The 20,758-nt window shown below is 40.6% G+C and overlaps 1 protein-coding gene across 4 annotated transcripts in view; it reads right to left on the bottom strand.

The window, feature by feature from the left end:
- The window catches only part of SORCS1 (sortilin-related VPS10 domain containing receptor 1), a 200,302-nt gene that overhangs the window by 18,809 nt on the left and 160,735 nt on the right, over positions 1-20,758 (bottom strand). For all 4 annotated transcript variants that reach the window (XM_008588434.1, XM_008588426.1, XM_008588442.1 and 1 more), the window contains exons 19-21: positions 16,269-16,381; positions 12,752-12,883; positions 3,816-3,915 (exon numbers count right to left, since the gene is read on the bottom strand). In XM_008588434.1, the coding sequence (XP_008586656.1) occupies positions 3,816-3,915; positions 12,752-12,883; positions 16,269-16,381 (345 nt within the window). The remainder of the gene's footprint in view (positions 1-3,815; positions 3,916-12,751; positions 12,884-16,268; positions 16,382-20,758) is intronic.

Below are 20,758 nucleotides of genomic sequence, written 5' to 3'. Positions count from 1 at the left end.
GGTGGGGGGGGGGGGGGGTGTTAAGAAGAAGGGAAACAGAGTTTGGGAAGTTCTGCATCAAGTACTTTTCCCCACCGTTTCTCCTTTTCCCCAGGCTTACTCCTCCTACTCTTCCCAGACATCCAAATATGAATGTGTTAATTTCAACTTAATAAAATAAATTGTGACACATGTCTCAATTTTCCATGTGTGAAAAGAGAATCCCTTCACTGTCTATGATAGACATAAAGTATATGCCTATTATCCAAAAGTTGATGTTTTTTTAATCTGGTAGCTAGAGCTAATTTAGGAGTAATCTCCAACAGGAAACTAATCCCTCGTATATTTTATTTCTTCATCATAATTGTTGAAAAGTGCCAAGTCTTAACTAGTTACCTTGTCTTTTGATGAAAAATATGTCTTTAGATGAAAGTCTGGCCCAAAGTGACTTTGCACCTATGGGTACTGCCAGTTCTAACACTATCATGACAAACACGGCCGAAGTCGATACAGGAACATTTTTCAAGACTCAGTTATTCTGTCATCCCTTGGAATTTACTACCGTTATTCTGGAAGCTAATTATCCACATAGAAGTCTATGTCTACTCTAGTTTCTGAGCCAGCCACGGCAGAAAGCTCAATAATGCCAGTTGATCAGGTTAGGAATTACACAGCCAAAAGACCTTTTTGTCAAATCTAACAGGAAAGAATCTTGAATAACCACAAAGGTTGGAAGTTACAGAATTTTCTTACTGTCTCCAAATTGACAACAGTGTAAAATTGAGCTTTTGCCTAAACCTGCAATTTTTCTTTTTATCATCTTAGTAACCTTGCATTATACATATGTCCGTTGCAAGGGATTCTTCTAAAACCAAAGTGTGCTCATCTGAGTCCCAGTTTTACCAGCACTTCTTCTCAGGGATCTTAGTCTTGCTACCCAAATTCTTAGCCATGGAATGAGCTATGAACATGGATTAGAGAATTTTTTCAGGTTTTCCCAACTTTGTGTTATGTTCTGCCATCTTGAGATTACGCTATTGGGATTAACCTCTGCTAATTATCAGGGAAGGATTTTCCTTCCTATGTGAAACTGTGAATCCATGGATGCCTTAAATGTCCTTGCTGTATCAGTGGCCAAGCCAACGACCAAAACAGTCTCAGCTAATTACCCACTTTTTTGGTCCATATTCTTTGACTTGGTCCCAGCTCTAAACCAGTTGAGATTACAAGAAGACTTCCTGAAGTAACAGTTGAAATAAGATTTCAGATTCAGGAAGATAATCTGAATCATCTTTCAAGTGCAATGCAATAATCAGTTAAATGAAAACCAGACACAGATAATAACTGATGGAAAAGTATGGGAGGAAGAACACAGGTGAAATGTGGGTGGCTTCCAGAGCTGAAGAACTGGAGAAGTAGGCTAGTACACTGCCTAGCCTGACCTAGGATGCTCCCCTTCCAACAGAGGCTCCTAGTGAATAGCAAAGCAACTGTTTTCTGATTAATTAAGCTGCCCTACAAGCAAAATATGCTGCCTAAAGATAGTGTTCATTCAGAAGCTGAGTATGCTGTAAAGCAAATTCTGCATCATGAAGGATTAACTAGATGGGCACATCCCTTCCAGCCCAGAGTTCAGTACAGACTATCAGGAACCGTTGTCTTTAACCTCTAATCCCAAATGGTTTTATCTATCATGGAAGAGGACGATGAGATTCAGTCTGCCACCTAAACAGCCTTGACCATTTGATTAGATTAAATAAATCAGTGAATTTATTTAAACCAATTTCAAACAATTACTTTCTACCCAACTGACAACATTTATCAGTGGTTTGGCTATGAGAATGACTACAATTCCTGTTTCTAGACTTTGATCATTCTCTGTTATGACCAGCCATGTGTGACTCTTTCATGTGTCACCCCATTCACTAAAGACCAAAGGTCAACCTTCTGGGCAGGAAATGGCCAATCAAGATCACCAAATGCTCCGAGATAAGTTGGCAGCCTTTTCTTCATAGCATTTTCATAAGAATATGATTCAAAAATTGGTGTTTGTTGATTTGCTTCTTTCTTGCCTTTGCCCAGACACAGAAGCGTTATGAAAGCGAGACTCTATCCCCAATGCTGAGAACATTGCTCAGCTCAGAGTAGACGGGCACTGAATAAATCTGTTCAATGAATGAGTTAGGATGACAGGTTGCAGAATGGCATAGCAGCCCTGCTCAATCCTTCTTGCTCTTGAGTCATCTTCTGCAAGTGACATTCTGAATTGAGCACACCTCTGTTCAAAGGACTTGATGGCTCCCTAGAGCCCACTAAAGTGAGCACAAATGGCTCACCCTGGCATGTTTTCACACTCCACCTCCATATCCCATACTTAGGAACAGTGACATTTAAATATTTCTTTAAAACAGTGGAATTTTTTGTAAACAAATTCTTCTGTAAAATCCTGATAAAGAAAAAAGATAAAATCAAAGAGGTAGAGAGGTCAGTCACCAGCCTGTTTGTTCTTTCTCTAGACCTAGGGGCACCTCCAGGAATCTCTAGGAAAATGGAGAAAGAGTTAGAAACTGCTGTTCTTTGTCCTCACTTAGTCATCATCCCCAAAGCCCTAGAGGTATTCCTTCCTTGGCACTTTGGTGCTTGGAATGACCTCTTGAGTTCAATCCTATCTATCCTTTGAGGTTTTTCCCAAAGACCACGTCCTCCATGAAACATTCCTGTATCATTCTGACTGGACACGTTCATCTCTGCTTTAAATTTCCTATGTAACTTAATAATAAAAAAAAGGAAAAAGAAAAATAATAGCTTAGCATGTGCCAGGTACTATTCTAAATTTATGACCTGAATTAACTTAATCCTCACATAATCCTACTGACAGAGGTGCTATTACCATCTTTGAGGCACACAGAAGTTAAATCTCTTTTTCAGTCCCACACAGTGAGTAATAGAGCCAAGATCAAAACCAATAGTCTGGGGCTACAAATAAAGTCCAAGGGTTTAAATATGCTGTTGCCCCTCTATATGAGCATTTAAGTACTTCACTCATTGCAATCCCCTTCCCCACCATTCTCCCACCCCATGGCACCACCACCACTGCTACTACCAAACTTTCCCATACCACAGCCAGATTATAAGTTTTTTGAAGACAAAGATTATTTCCCGCTGGCCTTTGTACTCCATGAAGCACCAACAAGGTACTCTGCTAAAATGAATACTTGATAAATATTGTTAATATAGTTTATTATAATATAACACAATAATATCTATTTTTAAATGCTTGAGATTACTTGTATTATCATCGCAACCTCTTCATAGCCTTAGTAGGAGGTTTTTCCCCTCACCTATTACAGGGGAAGAGATGGAAGCTCAAAGTCATTAAGTAATTTGTAAGATCACAACCAATTCGAGGTTCAGTTCCTGACTACGGTCCTGTACATCTCTCCTACATCTCTGCTATTTCCAGTGCATGACATTATCCCAAAACTTAAAGAAAGCAAATTCTTTATGACATGAATGATTTGAAAATAAGGTTTTTTAAGAAAGACCTAAGAAAAGTTATTTATCAATTTAACATTATTTTCAAATTTCTGTTTAGATGAGCACACCATCATGTGAGGAGATCACAGTTTTTGCCAGGGACTAAGAAGGAAGTCCACCTAATTATGTTGTCTAACCAGTTCCTCTTTAAGGCAGAAACACCAAACAAGGGAACTTCCAACAACTGATGTCTGATTTCTGATTAGCAGTGGCACCATCTAGCCTTATGATGATGAACACAGACTGGGATTTCCCTCTGTCAGAACTACTAGCCAGAACCCAAGGACACAGAAACCAACCTGCTGTTAAGTGAGCTGCATGGACAAGGACTTGGACCCCAGGCTTCAGTTCAAAGTGCACTGAGTTTTGATTGAGCTTGTGGATCAGTAATTCTGATATCTGAAAGAAGAAGTGTCATAGTTAGCGCCACCAAAATTGTCACACTGGCTATGAATAGATATGCTGAGAAATATTTACTATGCTTCCAAAAGACATTGCATTATTGCGTATTATATCTATGCATTAGATAAATGAATTTTATATTAATTTAATATAATTATATTAATTTATAATATATGAAGATATAATTATTTTTTAAGCATGACCAGACTTTACATCCTAATTGCTATGCAATAGGAAAAACCTTTAATAAATCAAGTAATCTCTACTCTTATAAAGTGATCCTGTATTACCTTTGTTACCTCCAGTTCCTTGAGAAAACATTAGTTATGTATGAGGATTTAAAAGGAGTAGATATTATGTAATTCACACATTCTGGTGAGATTCATATACATTTATTTTACTTCCTTCCTCTTCTCCAAACCATACCCTGTGGCTTTTGCAGAACAGGTACTGTATGAACATTTGTTAATGGTAAATATAGTTCTGCTAAAATAATATACAGTTCAAACAAAGCATGGCCAAAACTTAAGTAATGAATTGGCTAATCCTTATTTCATGATTATGGATATTAGCTAAACTTTTCCTCAGACTGACACACATATACTGGACAGACCTATGGAATTCTGGACTATGTAATATTTAACCCCAAGCATGGGGTAAATAACCTAATTTTGGTAGAAGCATTATAAGGTTAGGTTTTATAGATAAGGTAAAACTCTGCTTATTTGTTTAAAATAGAAAATCTAGTTCAATTTGTTCTGTTTTGTTTATAATTTTGAGAAACTTCTGAAAAGCTATCAGGGATGACAACACTCCTATTATTTTTATCTGGTCTCCTTATTTTTAATATTCTAATCATCAATTTAATATTTGACTGAATGTTAGTTGAGTCTAACTGAATGCTTTCTGCTCATCATTTTGCTAGTTAAATTCTTAATTTCTTTGCCCTTTTCTATTTGTTGAGTTTCATTTTCTCCACTAAGTGACCAAAACAACACCTTTGCTCCCTTCACTAATTAAGCAGGGTCTGATGGCTTAGTTTTGAAGCAGAGAGTTCCTTGCAGAAGCCCCTGATTGGTAATGGAACTGAACTGCCCTGCAGGTGAACTTCTTTCCTGAACAAGAGGAATGTGGAATGACCATCAGTACCCAGTGGTTGAGCACCTGGGATCCAGTGCAAGCCCAGCCTATCAAATGTTGTCATTTGGCAAACAAAGCAGGACAAGATTGTGGTAAAACTATGTTGAAAACAACTTTATTCTCTATACTAGGCTACTCCTTTTTTCTTGAGCACTGGGAATCTTTCAGAATGGTCCATGTTTATAGAAGTAAATTTATAACACAGACTGCATAAAATGGTTTTGCTCTGTTCTCTAACAAGTTTCTTTTTTCTTATGCTTATAATTCAGTTGATAGGGTCTTTATAGGAACCTGACAGTGGATTTTTAGTAGAGGGCTACCACGAAGGTTTTGGCTATGAAATACACACACACACACACACACACACACACATGCACACACACAATATATATATATATATATTTTTTAACTCAAATATGAAAGACTTGGCAGAAGCTATTAAAGAATTGGACTGTCTGGCAGAACCTATCACACAATCACAAGAAAACTATGTACTTGTATTTGCAAGAGAAAGACTTCCCTCTTTCAACCAAGTGAAGTGGTATTTACTTCTTATCCCTGAGAATATTTTTTCCTCCAGTGAAAGATATAAATAACTAAACCAGAAAATAGAGTTCATCAGAACAACATAATTCTAATTTATAATCTCCAGGAGAGTCTCTTGTGAAAATAATTAACTTCCCAGATTTGTTTTGGTTTATAACATTGCTTCATTGGCTTTATCTGTATCATTTACAAAATTAAGCAGGCTATGCAAAAATAATCTGGTAACAGAAAGTATGTTTCATATATTTAACTTGCATCAAAGAGCATTCAATAATAAACACACGCTTTCTGTGGAAAAAAATTATGCACAAGAAAAAACTAAATGAGATTTACATTGCAAACAAGAATAATCTCAATTATAACCATGTACTTTTCTACTCAGATAAATGAGTATGAAACTGTTGACAGATTTGGACAACATTTTAAATGCTGTTCATGACACTTGCAGAAGTGTTTATTCTGTATTGTTTTCATCAGATCATGAGTCGTTACGTATATTTTATATCATATTATATAAGCATTGGATATTTTGGTAAATTGCTTATTTCTTCCTATTTTTTTTCTTTCTAATAAAGTGCATCTTAGGTGTGTTAGTGCTGGTATCTTCATGGAAAGGAACGTAGAGCTTAAAGGACATACCTGTTTACTCAGTTAATATTTGAAGAGTCTAGAATGCTTGACTCCTAATCATAGGGTATTTCCATTAGAAACATTTTCCTTGAACCGGTTGACAAAAAAATGGAGAGCAAAAGATATTTGAAAAGAGGTCTGAATGGGTTTAGGATATGAAACGATGCAACTTTTATTAGTTATGCCACCTTCTCTCATTCATCTGTGCAACACACATATTAAAACACCAGCCCCATGTCAGCAGACCAATATGGATTACAGGAATACACAATTCCTAACACTATCCTCAGGACTGTCACATTCTGTTCACCAGCTAATATAATTGGTAATGTTTGGGAGGGTGTTTGGTGATGAAAGGGGTAGAATAAACTACAATCTGCATAAAAGTATGGGAATCACCTCAATAAGAACAATAACTGAAAACTTGCCAGATAAGGACTCAAGTGAAATAGCATGTGATTGCTGGGAAACTGAAGCAGGATGAATTTATTTATTTTTTTCTGTTTGGTGAAAAGTGTGTTGTCTTAGCAAATTTCATGTATCCTTTAAATGGTCATCCTTCTTCTGCGGCTCTTCTGTACATTCCATTTTCTATTCTACTTCAGATAAACAATCATGTTCAAAGAAATAACATACTATTCTTGGTATCTGCCTATTTAGTGGAATATACCTATGATTCAAATCCAACACACACTTAATTTAAACTACCACTTAATAGGACAACAAAGACTCAATACAAATACCAGGACAGCCACCATCAAAAGAATGTCAGATGTCGTAGGTAGGACTTATTGGAAAACAATTCTCCTGGTCATCATCTTCACAAAAGATGAAGTTTGAGTATAGCAATCAGAATCAACTAGGTAGGCTGAAGTAACAGTGTTAAATTCCCGGGGGTTGGAATTAACACGGGCTTTTTTCCGCAAACACCTCGTATTCACTGCGGGCACATGGAGAAACGGGCTGGTGAGCAGCCATCTCAAACTTTTCTTTCTTTCACTTCACCCACTGGAGGGAAAAGGAGCTCTAAAAATTCTACAACTAGCAATTGAACACTTCAGCTTGCAAGTGACACATATCACTTCTACTCCCAACTCATTGGCCTAAATAAGTCCTGGGGCTCTGCCCAAGCAGGAGAGACTCAGGGGTACAACCCTATTCTGTACCCAGAAGGCAGTGGTCTGGAAATATTTAGTTAACAATGGTGATGTTTGCCACACAAAGAACGAATTCTATATCTAAATAATTTTTAATAAAAACAAAAGGGGAAAACACTCTCAGATTATTAGAATGAAAGTGTCAATCCTTAAAACATGAAAAAAGAGTAACTTAAGTTGGTAAATTTATAGAACATGTGACCCAAAGAAATGGTACTAAGTGAAAATATGGACTCCAAATGGCCTTTGGCAAATTCATTAATGACAAAGCCACACTGGGTCAAAATACTAATGCTTATCCTTGAAGCTGGCAGAAAGAATGCAAACCCTACTGACCATAAATAGCATTCTGGTGCCATGTTTAAGAGAGAACCAGGCCTAGGATGATGTTGGAGCTGACCCAGAGGGTCAATCCTGACCCTGTCACATTATTAAGGTCCCTTCAAATAGCAGTTGAGGATCTTCCTTTTGTATTCAATAGAGGAAGTTCTTTCCCAACTCATACAGCATGATTTCTGGATTAAATCATAAGAAATCAATGAAGCCAAACACTAAGTTCTAGCTAGTTAACACCAGCTCACCTGATCCCATTCTTTCTTAGCACAAAAGTATCAGCTTGATTAAAGTATATAGGAAGTTTCCGAATAATATACGTGAAGAAACAAATGGACCATAGACACTTCTCTCCCTTGTACTCCCCATCACCAGCTTCAAGCTTCTCTTTGTCTCTGCCATATTCCTTTTGGTCCAACTCTTACATATTCTAATGTCAGTTATAATTTCCCTACTTCAGTAACTTTCCTTGTGAACTCCAGAGTATTTTTATAATTCAACTCTCCACATTAAAAAATCTGGACTGACAGGGCAGACTATGTGGGTATATATATAAAATAGTCTGAGATTATAAATTACATTTCATAATGGGTCTTTAATTTCTCAAAATGCTGCTGATAGACTGTTCCATTTTCAGGTCTGCCTTTCCTTTCTTCCTTGGATTTGGGGTTCTGTCTCTATCAAATGCATATGGTAATACACACAGACAAGAAGGAAATTTATTGTTGTGTTTTTTGCAGTTTTTTTTTTTTGTTCCTTTTAAACATCCTCATGCCCTTTAAGGATTCTGAAAGAACACACTTATACTCCTTATCTCCCCAGCACAGCAAGACAAACAATTTTGGTAGTGCATGGTAGTCTTTCCCCACTCCAGGAGAGCCCAATACAAAACCACTCACTTCTGCGGACTCAGAGAAGCAAGGGAGTGCAATGCTCGGGGGCGGGGCTTGCTCCCTACCTGAGCAGCTGGCCTCAGGACAGCAAGATGTGATACCCGATGAAGCCAGCTAAGGGCAAGAGAACATTTTCTCACTCACTGGAGATCTTTAATAAAGACTGGTGGAACCCTCTCAGACAGAGGTCACTTGATTAACCCAGGTTGCATCATCTTGATAACAGGGTCAAGTACTTCTCACTGTAAGGAACTTTCAATTTATTTCACCAACAAGATAGCTGGATCCAGACCAGCATCCCTGCTCCCTTGGGAATGCTCTCAGAGGAAGCTAAGGGAGCAGAGCCAAGAGCTCTTTGCTGGGGCCTGGCCCTCCCATTCTTCAGGGACCACCTGGCTAGAATCCCAGTTCTTCCCCTGTACTGTATCTTTGCAAGATACAGAGGTTCTGCCCTGTATCTTTATGAGACAGAGGTTAGAGCACAAAGAGAGGGGATAAGGTCAGCCTTTCCCAAGTTTCACCAAAGATTCAAAGTATAGGCTTCAAAGGAGGGTGTTCGTTTCTGTTGTTTGGTTTTGCTCTGCAATTATCTTAAATTTCTGCATATATATTACAATGGAAGTTGGTTTCTTTTGCCAGCCCATAATCCCTTCTCCTTCCCCCACACTTTCCTTTGAGGAATCATGTCCTTCTCTACTCTAGGTACATCTGGTCAGAAAGAGCAACTCTAATTTCCTGATCTAGGAAGGGTATACAACATCTGAGATGTCACTGACAGCACTATCTCCATGACAACTGCAGGGACTGGTTAAGAGATGCCCACTTCACCCAACTCGGACCAGGGAAATCTATAAACCTGGGGCTTTTGCTGGTGCTAGGAGAGGAGAGGCACTATCTTTTGGATGGGATCGATACACTGGCTAAGTAGAAGTTGGTGATTCTGTGGCCATCCTTGCCTTTCTATGAATTGGCTTCATTCTCGGTGAACTTCCCATGTTGTTACAAGGAAAATAGATGAAGATAGAGGGAAAGAGGGAAGTAATTTTGTGACACTTTTGAGTACCTGTCAATCTGTTTTTTATTGCTATAACATAATACCACAGACTGGGTAATTTATAAAGAAAAGAAGTTTATTCAGCTCTGGAGGATGAGAAGTACCGGGGCATGGTGCCCACCTCTGGGATGGGTCATCCCTTGGTGGGTAGATAGAAGGGCAAAAGAGAGTGAGAGAACATGAGACAGAGAGAAAATGACGGCCAAACTAATCCTTTTACCAGGAGCCCAGTAACCCACTCCCAAGATAACAGCTTTAATCCATTCATGAGGGGGAAGCCCTCATAACCCAGTCACCTTCCAAAGGCCCCAGCTCTCAATACCACTATAATGACAATCGAGTTTCCAAAATGTGAACTTTTGGGGGATACATTCAAACCATAACAGTGGCTCTGAATTCTTCTTTGCCTGAACTGTGTCTCTGGTCTTCCCAATTAAATGGGTCCGTAAAGTTCTTTAAGTGACTGAGTCAAAGAGAAGGATTAAAGGACCCCTCTTAGATTGAAAAGTACAAGTTTCCTGTGCACAGCCCCTGTTCCACAGAGGCTTGATGTATGCCTTGGTTTTATGCGTTGATCTCATCACTGCAATTTTCAGTCAGGGTGATAATGTTCTCCATAACCACACTAATTTCTCCCATGCTTTGCCTGGCATTTGTGTGGTCACTGTGTTTACTTTGGTTGAAGTCCTGGAATAGGTTGATGCGCTGGCAACTTCCTTAAACAGAGTTACAATCTCTAGCTTGGTACTTTATTTTCCTTTAATATAAATCTGCATAACTTAACCTCAGCTCATGTCATTCATATACCTTCTTTCCTTTTCTTATTGTCCTAATTTTCTTCTCCATTTAATGTAATTCCATTCATTAATCTTTTTTTCCTTACTCCTACCATCCTCTCTTTCAATACATGTTCTTGACTATACCAATGTATTTAATAGGTCTAAATTTTATTTGCATTTTCCACATCTCCTCTTCCTATCATAAAATGACCATAAATGTAACCATTATTTATTTACCATTTACTGAACATCTACTATAGATAAAGAACATTATAGTGTCATTTCTTTAATCCTCTTATGAGATGGGTGTGACTTAGGCTAAATGATTTATCTTTTCTAATGCTCACTTTCCTCATCTGTAAGCTAGACGCAATGAATATCAGACTTGAAACTAGAAATCTGGTTTACATTTCTCTAAACCTATGATCTTTCTACTAAAATGGCTGTACTCCCTACATGTATGTCTAATGCTAAGTCACTGAGCCTTCATGTAAGCCAGCTGCTTTCAGATCTCTGATTAAATGGTTCATCAATGACTGATACAGCCAGTCTTGGGGACCATCACTCAGCTCTCTGAGAATGACTTTGATGGAAGCACCCAGAAGAGAGAGAAAATAGAGGGAAACAAAAAACCCAGAGGAAACAGTCAAAGCAAGATACAATCCTACATAAGTATATGAAGTTTCACAAAACAACCCCCTCAAGTAATCATCTACGAAATATTATACCTTTAGAGAAAAGTGAAGTGTAAAAAATAACATTCACCCTCAAGAAATCATCTAAGAAATATTATACCTTTAGAGAAAAATGTGTAAGAAATAAAATGTGGTGCCTGGAAAAATAGCTGGCTCTAAATCTGGACTCTCTTCCATGCTTGAAAAGATCATAATGTGGACTTCATGGAAAACCACAACATTTCCAGAGTAGCAAGATCTGCGAATGTTGATACCTAAAGGTCTTGGATAGGGATCAATGTCCCCTCTAGATTTTAACCGTACTTCAGCGTTCTTTCTCCCACTAAATTGGAGTGTAGATAATGATTTAGAATATAATGGGAAGCTGAGGGCAGGGGAGGGTCAAGATCAGATGGAAATCTGAGAAGTTACCCGCTGCTGCCCTTCAACTGCACTTCACTAGGAAATGGGGTTCAACAGGGCTTTCCATGACAGCTCTGGTCTTCACTACCTGCACATGGAGAATAGTACAGAAGTGAGTCTTCTGCCGAGTGAGAAAGCAGCAGTGGAAGGCAGAGTGTGTGCTTGGAGGTGGGCCACGCTGTAATTGGGGGTCGTCGTTAATAAGGTTGTTAAAAGAGGTTCTCAAGCCATCTTGGAAGCCTAGAGATCATAGGACTAGATTATAGGTTTATTCAAAATAAATTAAAAAGCTCCAGATACTGGAGGGTGAAAAGCTAATATGTATTTAGTGGCCAAGAGGAATTGTATTTTTAATCTACCCTCCTGGAAGAATTGAGAAACTGAAATCATTTGGTTTCTAAAAGGGCACACAAACCAAGTCCAGTGATTTTCACTAAATGGATGAAGAAGAACGTAACAATCCTCACTACAGAGACAGTGAATTTAAAAGGAGGAGAAAGAAAAAAAAGACCAAAGCGGGCAGGAGGGAGAGAGAAATAACACGCACACACACACACAACACACACACACAACACACACAACACACACAACACAACACACACACTATAATGCTCCCGAAGGTGGTGGAGATGAGGAGAATATGCCCCCCTGTCATACCTCCCCACTCCCGAAGACGTGCTCTAAAGCCAATATTACTCATTTATCATAATCACAAATCAGGTCATCTTTGCACAGTGATGATAAAAGCTGTACCTTTTAGAAAAGATATGCATATCATGTCATTTGATTCTCATGATACTCTTGTGATGAAAATAAGTAGAGATAAATGAATTCATCGTCTGTGTATTGTACAGCTGCTTGCTTTTTTCCGCTTAATATCTTGGACAGTTTTTCATGTCAGTACACACAGATTTACCTCATTCATCATAAACACTGTAGAGTATTCCACAGTGTGAATAATGTAGCCATTCCCTACAATATACACTTCTGTGTGTGTTTTATGGTGAAGCTGCAGTTAGGATCACCAGTTTATGGATGAGAAATGGAGAACCAGAGAGCCCAAGACTCCACAAACAGTTGGTTCCTCACTCTCATGCCCGGATTCCCCTGAGATCCCTCAGAGCTGCTGCTGTGGTAGTCAGACCAGCAGCGGGAGTGACTCGAACTGCAGGGAGAAGCTGAAAATGTCGCCTAGGGGACTCACCTGCTCCAGATCCTCAGCTGACCTTTTGTTTTCTCCTGTGGGATCCTGATAGGGTAAGACAAAGAGCTCAGCAGCGGTGGGTAAACCAGGGAGCACTGCCACTAAGATGTGCTGACCAGGAACCCCTGTAGCCTGAGGGAGAGACACAGAGGCTCACGTAAGTCCCACGGGGAAAGAATGAGAGGAAGGGACAAGGCATTGTCATGGGGGCAGAAGATGCAAGGGCATGGGGGGCCTGGGTGCACCAGGCAGGAAGGTATGTGAGAGGCAGCACTGGGCTACAAGAGCAGGCACCAGAGTCAGACTCTCTGAGCTTTTATCCCAGATCCACCTCTGTGAGACCTTTTAAGCATGTTGCTTAACCTCCCTGTGCCTACATTCCCTTAAATAGGAAACAGAGATAATAGAACTACCTGCCTTGTTAATGGGTACTTTTGAGAACTAAATGACTTAGTTATGCATGAAACGTTTATAGTAGTGCCTGAATATAAAAACGTTAGCTCTTCTTTCTGGAGGGCATCTCCAGAAAGCGGATCATGCCCACTTACTAACCTATATCCTCTGCCCCTCATGCCTTCGCCCTTTCTAACTAGCTTCCTTCTTCATCACTCCGCTGGAGTTACTCTTCCACGCAACCAGCCACATCTGAATCACCTAAATTAATAGGACTCCCCATATCCAGCCCTCGGGAGACACCTGTTGACTTCTTTGTGATGTCAGGACCTGTTGACCACCCCTGTTTCCTGAAGCCCTTCACTTGGCCATGTTAACTCTTCTGTTTCAATTATAGATATCACTCAAGGACCTCTCCTTTGTCTTAGTTCATCTGCTCTCTCTTGAGCTTCTATCCCAAGGTTTCCCTGCAGGCCTCTCTATAGATGGTTCTAGAATCAGTAGCTGTAATCCCAGCTTTTCTCTCCAGTGGCTGGTCAGGACTCCATTTGGCTGTTTCGCTAAAACTTCCAAAACACATGTCAAAAAAATAACTTCTCATTTTCGCTCCCCAAATCTTCATTCTGTATTTAGGTGACTCGAAGCATTCCTTTTCCAGATATCCTAGCTTAAAGCCATTACATTCTCCTTCCCCTGTCATAGCTAGTCATTTTGTGAGACGTCCCCAAGCCAATTTTCACACTAATGATACTATTGGTTCCTTCTTGCTTACATACCCACTGTTAATATCTCAATTCAGCCTTTATGTGCTCTCCCCTCAAGTTTTGCATTTCCAGGCTGCCATTTCAGGTTTACCTCCCTACAGTCCAACTCAGATCATGTTCCCCTGTACAAAATGCTTGCAATAATTCCCATTGCTAACTGGATTAAGTACATATTCAAGACCTTCTGCAATATGGTACTGCCCTTCCTTTCCAAACTAATTACCCACAACTCACACAGGCCTCTTATAGCCAAATGGAAGATGTACAATTTCTTAATATTCTAGCCTTTTTCTGCTAATGTTTTTGTGCACTCCATCTCTCCAGAATGTCTTTCCTCTACATTTGCTGCTAGAACCCTACTTATCCTTCACGAATTGTCTTAAAGCCTACTTATTTCAGTACATTTTTCATTTTTTTTTCCCAATTAGGTGATTGCTTTGTTTCTGAACTCCACATTGTTGTCTCTTTGGAAGTAGCAAGAAATTCCATGTATTGGTTTCTTATCACGCGTCTGGCATTGTGCTAAATAATGTAGTGATATTATTTTATGTAACCCCCACAACAATTTGAAGCAAGTATTATTAAGCTTCACTTTTCAGGTGAAGACATATCACAGGCTGGGGTCTTCAGGAAGCTTACTCTGAGTTTAGTATGCAGGGTGTTTATTAAGAAGTACTCTTAAGGCCAACACCTATGGGTGTCAAGGGAAGGAATCAGGCCTGGGTGGGGTAAGAAACTGTACTTCAATGTAGGCACAATGACAGCCCCAAGAGACTGTCTCTCTCTCTTTGGGGAGTTAGTATTGCCACTCGGAATTGGTTTAAGTTGGGCTGAAATGGCCAGAACTTTATACTACTGCAGCAGTCCATCATCAGTCATGAGCCACTCTGGAATGTGACATCACCTGGAAGCCTCTACCCATATCTCTCTCAGCAGCCAAGACAACAAGTCTACTCCTGAATGGGGAACTGGGCAGTGCATCTCTATTTCCACCCAAGGAAGGATGATAGCCGTAGGAAGGTTAAATAGTGGCTCAAGGTCATCTAGGAAGTGATTGGTGATGCTTATGAAGTTTGGTCTGACTGAAGCCTGTGCAGGTAAGCAGTGCTTATGCTTCTCTTCTCCTGACACTTACCACATGCCAGCTCCTATTACATTTGTCCCCATACTGTTTTATGCCCCTAATAGATTGCAAACTCAGATATTATATCTGAACTATGTTCATTATATGCAAAAAGGTTTATGGAATGATATTCAGTTAAAGATTTCATTGTGAAATGTCAATGGCAATAGCTAATTTGATTATGTAAAGGCAAATAATTTTATACTAAATTCCATCACATAATGGATAAGAAGAAAACTGCAAATAAACTGACTCTACATTGTAGCTCTTGTAGGGCTTATTAGGATACACTTGGCGATGTGATCCCTTAGGACTTAAGAAAGTGACCAAGCGCAATTACTGTTCTCAAAGCCTGGATGGGATGCTGGAAACCAGGGGCTGGGTTAGCTGCATCTTAGGAATGGGTAACTAGGGAGCCTTGGAAACTGGAAGGTATTAACACCTCCATACCACCACACCCCTGTCCTGAAGGATATTGAGCCAACCTGTTTATTCTGCATTTAGCTGATTATGTAGCAGCCTAGAAATATTGATGAGCAGTAGTTTCTAGCCTACTGAACAGCTGTTGGAAAGGTGGAGGCCCAGGGCATCTGATCCCTAGAAAATAAATGTAAGGAGAAATCATCCTGGAAGGCTGGTCATTGCTGACCTAATGCCTGGTTGATAAATTACCTGGGGGATATGGACAGCTGCCTGGGAGACCTATGGGGATATGGGTCCCTAAAATACTGCAGACTGAAGGATGTGGGAAGTGGATTTATTAAAGAGGGTAAGTCATCTCTTTTGGACAGCAGAGGAGAGAAACCAGTTGTCACACTAGGGACAGACTGTTCCAAGGGCAGAAAAGCCTATTCTAGTAAGGCCTATTCTAGCTAGTCTAGTGTTGTGCCTCCTAGTGCCGATAATGTTTAACCAATAATTTCATGGACACCGAGGGCCATGAGGTGGCATATACCCAGAGGCACATGAAGATACCCCTTCTTAACCCCAGTATTCCAGTAGAGTGGTGTGGCTGGGAAACCACAAAATCAAGATTCAAACCTGGATGAGCTGACTCCAGAACCTGATTTTTAACTTGTTACCTAATGACTCTAAGATCAGCTCGACTTCCCCTGGGATCCAGCTCTTTCCTGTCATTTCACTTTCCCTTGTGCAGTGAAATGATAGGAAAAAATGAAGTTCTTCAAGGACAGAGAGAAAATGTGTCCATGCAAGAGCAAGAACTGTTGGCACTCACTTCCACCAGGGACTTTTTGATGACTCGGCTGATGTCCCTCCTCCACTCAGGGATGTCCGGGTTGTAGTCATCCAGGTTTGGAGAAAAGGACAAGCGAAGAGATTGGAATTCCTCTGGGGATACAATAGTAGGTGGGTTACTTTAAGCCAAATAGTTCCGTCAAGTAGTCTGTTAAACTTTATGTTTTATGCAAAGCTGTAACAGAGGGTGGCTTCCTTCACACTCACCACAGAGATCCTTCTAGAAGGCGAATTCACTCCTCTGTCCCTGTTATCTCACTAGCTCCTTATGTGCCAAGCCAGAGCCCTGGGCTCTGGCCCATGCCTAGCTGTGTAGCCTTTGCCTATTATTCTCTGTGGATTCTGAACTCCTGGACACTAAATGATCTGCAGGGCCCTGGAAGCATGGCAGGCTTATGACTCTGGGCCTTTGCACACACTGGTCCTCTGTCTAGAATGCCCCATTCTCCCCTTTCTATGTGCAAAATAGTCAAGTTCTAATTCAAGCATTCCCTGACTGACTATTCTCGCCCATCATGTTTTTTACACAGCACTGTGTTTTGTACATAGTTTTATTGCTATTATATAATTGTATAATAATTATTATTATATGATTACATATTTGTAATTATGACTGCAATCATTCTATTGCTATCTTTTGTTTGCTTTCTATTGCTGTCTTTTATTTCATTTAATGGAATTTTAAGGTCCTGAATTCAGGGTTTCTGTTTGTTGTCTCTGTAGCCCCTAAGTTAGTCTGGGTTCTCAAGGGTTTTTGTGCACGCTTGTGATTTCACAAGCAAGGATTGTGTAAGGGAAAGGGGCTGAGAGAAGGTGGGGAGGAAGCAGAGGAGGCCTGGAGAACTCAGAGGCCAGTGAGAGACTGGGAAGGAGTGGAGTGGCTGTTCTGCAGTCTGAGGAAACTTCCACAAGACTGTCGGGGAGTCCTGTGTCCCAGGGGCAGGTCAGCCTTAGCATCCTGGCCACACTCCATCACTGGCTGGGACCAGACCCTACAAGGCATGGTCTTGGCTCTAGCAGAGAGATGGGTTTCAGAGCACAGCGCTGGGGGTCTTGGTCAATTGCGCTGCCTGAGTTTGGAGGCCTGCGAGGTACATTCTCATGGCCTCCGCATCCCCTAAACCAGCACCGTGTTTGGCACATGGTATACTCAGATAATACTATTCCCATAAAACCTGCTAGTAGCTCCATCTTGCATTTAGAATAAAATTCAGATTCCTACCACGGCCTTCCTGGCCCCTCACAACCGGTGGGGACGTCCTCTCCTTCTTGTCCTGGTGGGCTTCGCTGTTCTCATAGTGCTCCAGACCCCTGTCCTTTCCGTGTTCCTCAATCATGCCAGGCTCCTTCCCTACCAGGTCACAGCCCTTCCCCAGATCACATCCTTCAGTCTCTCCTTGAGGAGGCCTTTCCAACCACACAGCCTCAGCCTCCCTTCCACCACCCCATGCACCCTCGGCTGCTGGACCCCATTGTCTTCTTCATACTTATTGCTATTTAAATTATTATTTTTTTTGTTATTTGTCTCCTAAACTGGAATATAAGCTCAATGAGGATGCCAGCTCTATCTTCCTGGCCCTTGGGACAGTGCCCGGCACATAACAGGTTTTCAATTACTATCTATGAATCATTTAATGAATGAATGTTTGTTGAAAAACTGAATGCTTAAGTTCCAATGGAGGTTCTCTGTAACTTATGCATTTGCTTATTCAATAAACATTTCTTGCTTAAAGCATGTCCTTGTGTTTCAGAGGGGCTCAGTGACATTGGCGATGCCAATTACACATGCGGGAAGCACAAAAGCCACTTGTACATTTCCTAACGAAGCGAACGAGTTATCAAACACATGCTTTGAAGAGTCTTACAATGTAAGGTGTGTATTTATGGCTGTTAACCTATTCCAAAGGCATATTTTTCAGGGTTTGACTATTTTATGAGTCACTGGTCACCTATGTGAATATCACTGATTCAATTATGATGGAGAATAATGAAATGCTTATTAATTAGCAGTGGGTCAAATGGCAGCACCGGAAGAATCACCCAGTGAGTCCTAACGTTTCTTTCCAAAGATAAAAGTTTAAGTCATTCTTTTTCTGCACCTCTTACCAAGCTGTGAAGATTTCAACTGCAAGGGAAGATGTTTATCTCAGTAAAAAGACACAAATGAGAAGAATAATGCAGTCCTTCCATAGCTCCTTAGTATATTAAATAGCATGGCAGGGAGGGAGCGTGGCAGAGAAGTGTTATACTTAAGTTTATCCAACAAGCAGGGGGTGCATGTGGGAGGACTGAAAAAGGTAAACAACGACAATATATATATCTAGGTATATATCTATCTCTATATAGGTGATGCATATATTTTTGCAGCTATTGAGAAAGATGACTTCTACACATGTACTTTTTTTTTTTTAACTTAAAAGCAAACCTGTGCCCTGGAGCAAATTAGGGGAAACACTGAACAGTAGAATTCTTTCTTCCAGCCTAATGTGTAACTTTTGTAGACAAACCTTCCTCTGTCAGCTTCTCAAATACATGCCTCTTTCAGTCTGATCGTGATGGCCTTTACCTCCCCCTCAGTCTGACAACCTTTAGGCAGGTTTCTTCCTGACTATAGTCCCCTGGCCTCCCTTTGTGTAGAGCATTTACTCTAGAAAACTTGCAACTGTAAATTCTTCTCTGTCCCTTTGAGAAGTAAATCTCCTACATCACAGGAATAGTTTTCTCAAGGACCTGGGAGCCATTCCTTTGAAATGTAATCAGGAAGAAAGATAGCACCTCCCTCTCTCAGTCTCTGTGGGAGGGCAGGAGACTAACTTCTGTAAATGGCAATTAACTAATACAAATGGTCTAATCACACTGATAACCCCACACACTCCCTAAGGTCCTCCAGTGCTTTCCCACTAGTTAACCCCAGTGTTTAAAAATCCTTCTGCCTTTTGCTTCAATTGAGTTCAGGCTTGCCTGTTTAACTCTGGTGTGATTTTTCTTTAATGAGTCACACTTCTCATTAAAACTTTCTAATCATGTATATAAACTTTGGACAACTATCTGCCTGAAGACAAATTAAGGATGGTTGATGGCTCAGGAATTTGGTGAAAGGAGGCAGACCACTTCTCCTGCCCAAGCTTTTAATGAAGAGGCAGGTGATAATCCATTTTATAAGGAGTGATCCATCCTTGGATGATGACTTTAAAGAAACTGTAGAAAGAGGATGAACATTTCAAGGGGGTGGAAGATGCTTAGAAACATCCCCTCTGGATTCAGAATTCTTAGTATGTTTGTTTATTGAACTTCTCTCATGTTTTCTCATCGGCAATCCAGTGGTAATTACAGACTATTTCTCTTAAGTCTGTTCAGAGGATTTAACAAAACAGATCACATACCTCAAGCACTTAGAACAGATGCTGGTGGTTAGGAAGGAGTTTATCAATGTTAATTACTATCACCACCATTTTTATGGTTAGATCTGTCACTAAACAGAAGAATGACTCTAAGCCAGTAATTCCCCAGGACTGGGCCAGGATTTCCTATCTGTAAAATTAAGGGCTGGACCAGATAAGCCCAAAGACATTCCAGATTTAAGATTCTCTCTGTGATTCCAAGGAAGAGGTCGCCAAGACACTTTACCAAGAGGACATCTGTTGGGCTATGATCTGTGACATCCAGGACAGGGAAAGGAAAAAGAGCATCCAGTGAAAAAGAAATGAGAGTCAATTAAGCAGGGTAATTTCCAAGCATGCGCCCTGGGTCTGGATGGGCTGGTTGGAAGCCCAGCTCCACCACTTACTAGCAGGGGCAAGCTATTTACCTCTCTGAAAAAATGGGGATAATAGTATAACCTACCTTATAGTGGGTTTTCATGAAGATTCAATGCATTTCCAGAACAAAGAAGGAGATGGAGAAGGAAAGGAGTAAAAGGTCTCTCCCATTATACACAGCTACTGTTTGGCCACCTGGCCCTCTGGGAGGCCACTCACTGCTGGAATTTACTAGGAAAATCACAGCCCTGCTTTACTTCCTCTGTACTGTTTGGGCTGATCAAGCCTCTTCAGGAGAAAGGGAGAGAGGAAAATGTATGAGATCTAACATCCAGCCTCGAAAGGAATAGTGCACTTAAGGCCTTTTGGTCCTCAGACATGTTCAAAGATGCTTACAGGGCCGGCCCGGTGGCGCACTGCTACAGTGCGCCGCTTGGGAAGCGCGGCGGCGCTCCCGCCGAGGGTTCGGATCCCACGTGCAGACCGGCGGCTCACTGGCTGAGCGAGGAGCGGGGGCAACAACAAGGGTTGCGATCCTGTTGCCGGTCCTGGTCCGGTACGGGCGCGACACTGAGGGTTGCGATCCGTTGCCGGACACGAAAAAAGACAAAAAGGAAAAAAAAAAAAAAAAAAGAAATGCATTGCAAGGAAATACTCCCATACTCGACCTTTATACAAAATCAGTAAAATGATTACACTATAATATTTATGT

This window comes from Galeopterus variegatus, unplaced genomic scaffold, assembly GCF_000696425.1.
Source record: "Galeopterus variegatus unplaced genomic scaffold, G_variegatus-3.0.2 Scaffold126, whole genome shotgun sequence".
NCBI classification, from domain to species: Eukaryota; Metazoa; Chordata; class Mammalia; order Dermoptera; family Cynocephalidae; genus Galeopterus; species Galeopterus variegatus.
Note: the sequence above shows the minus strand (reverse complement) of the source record. Positions and strands in the feature narration are given on the sequence as shown.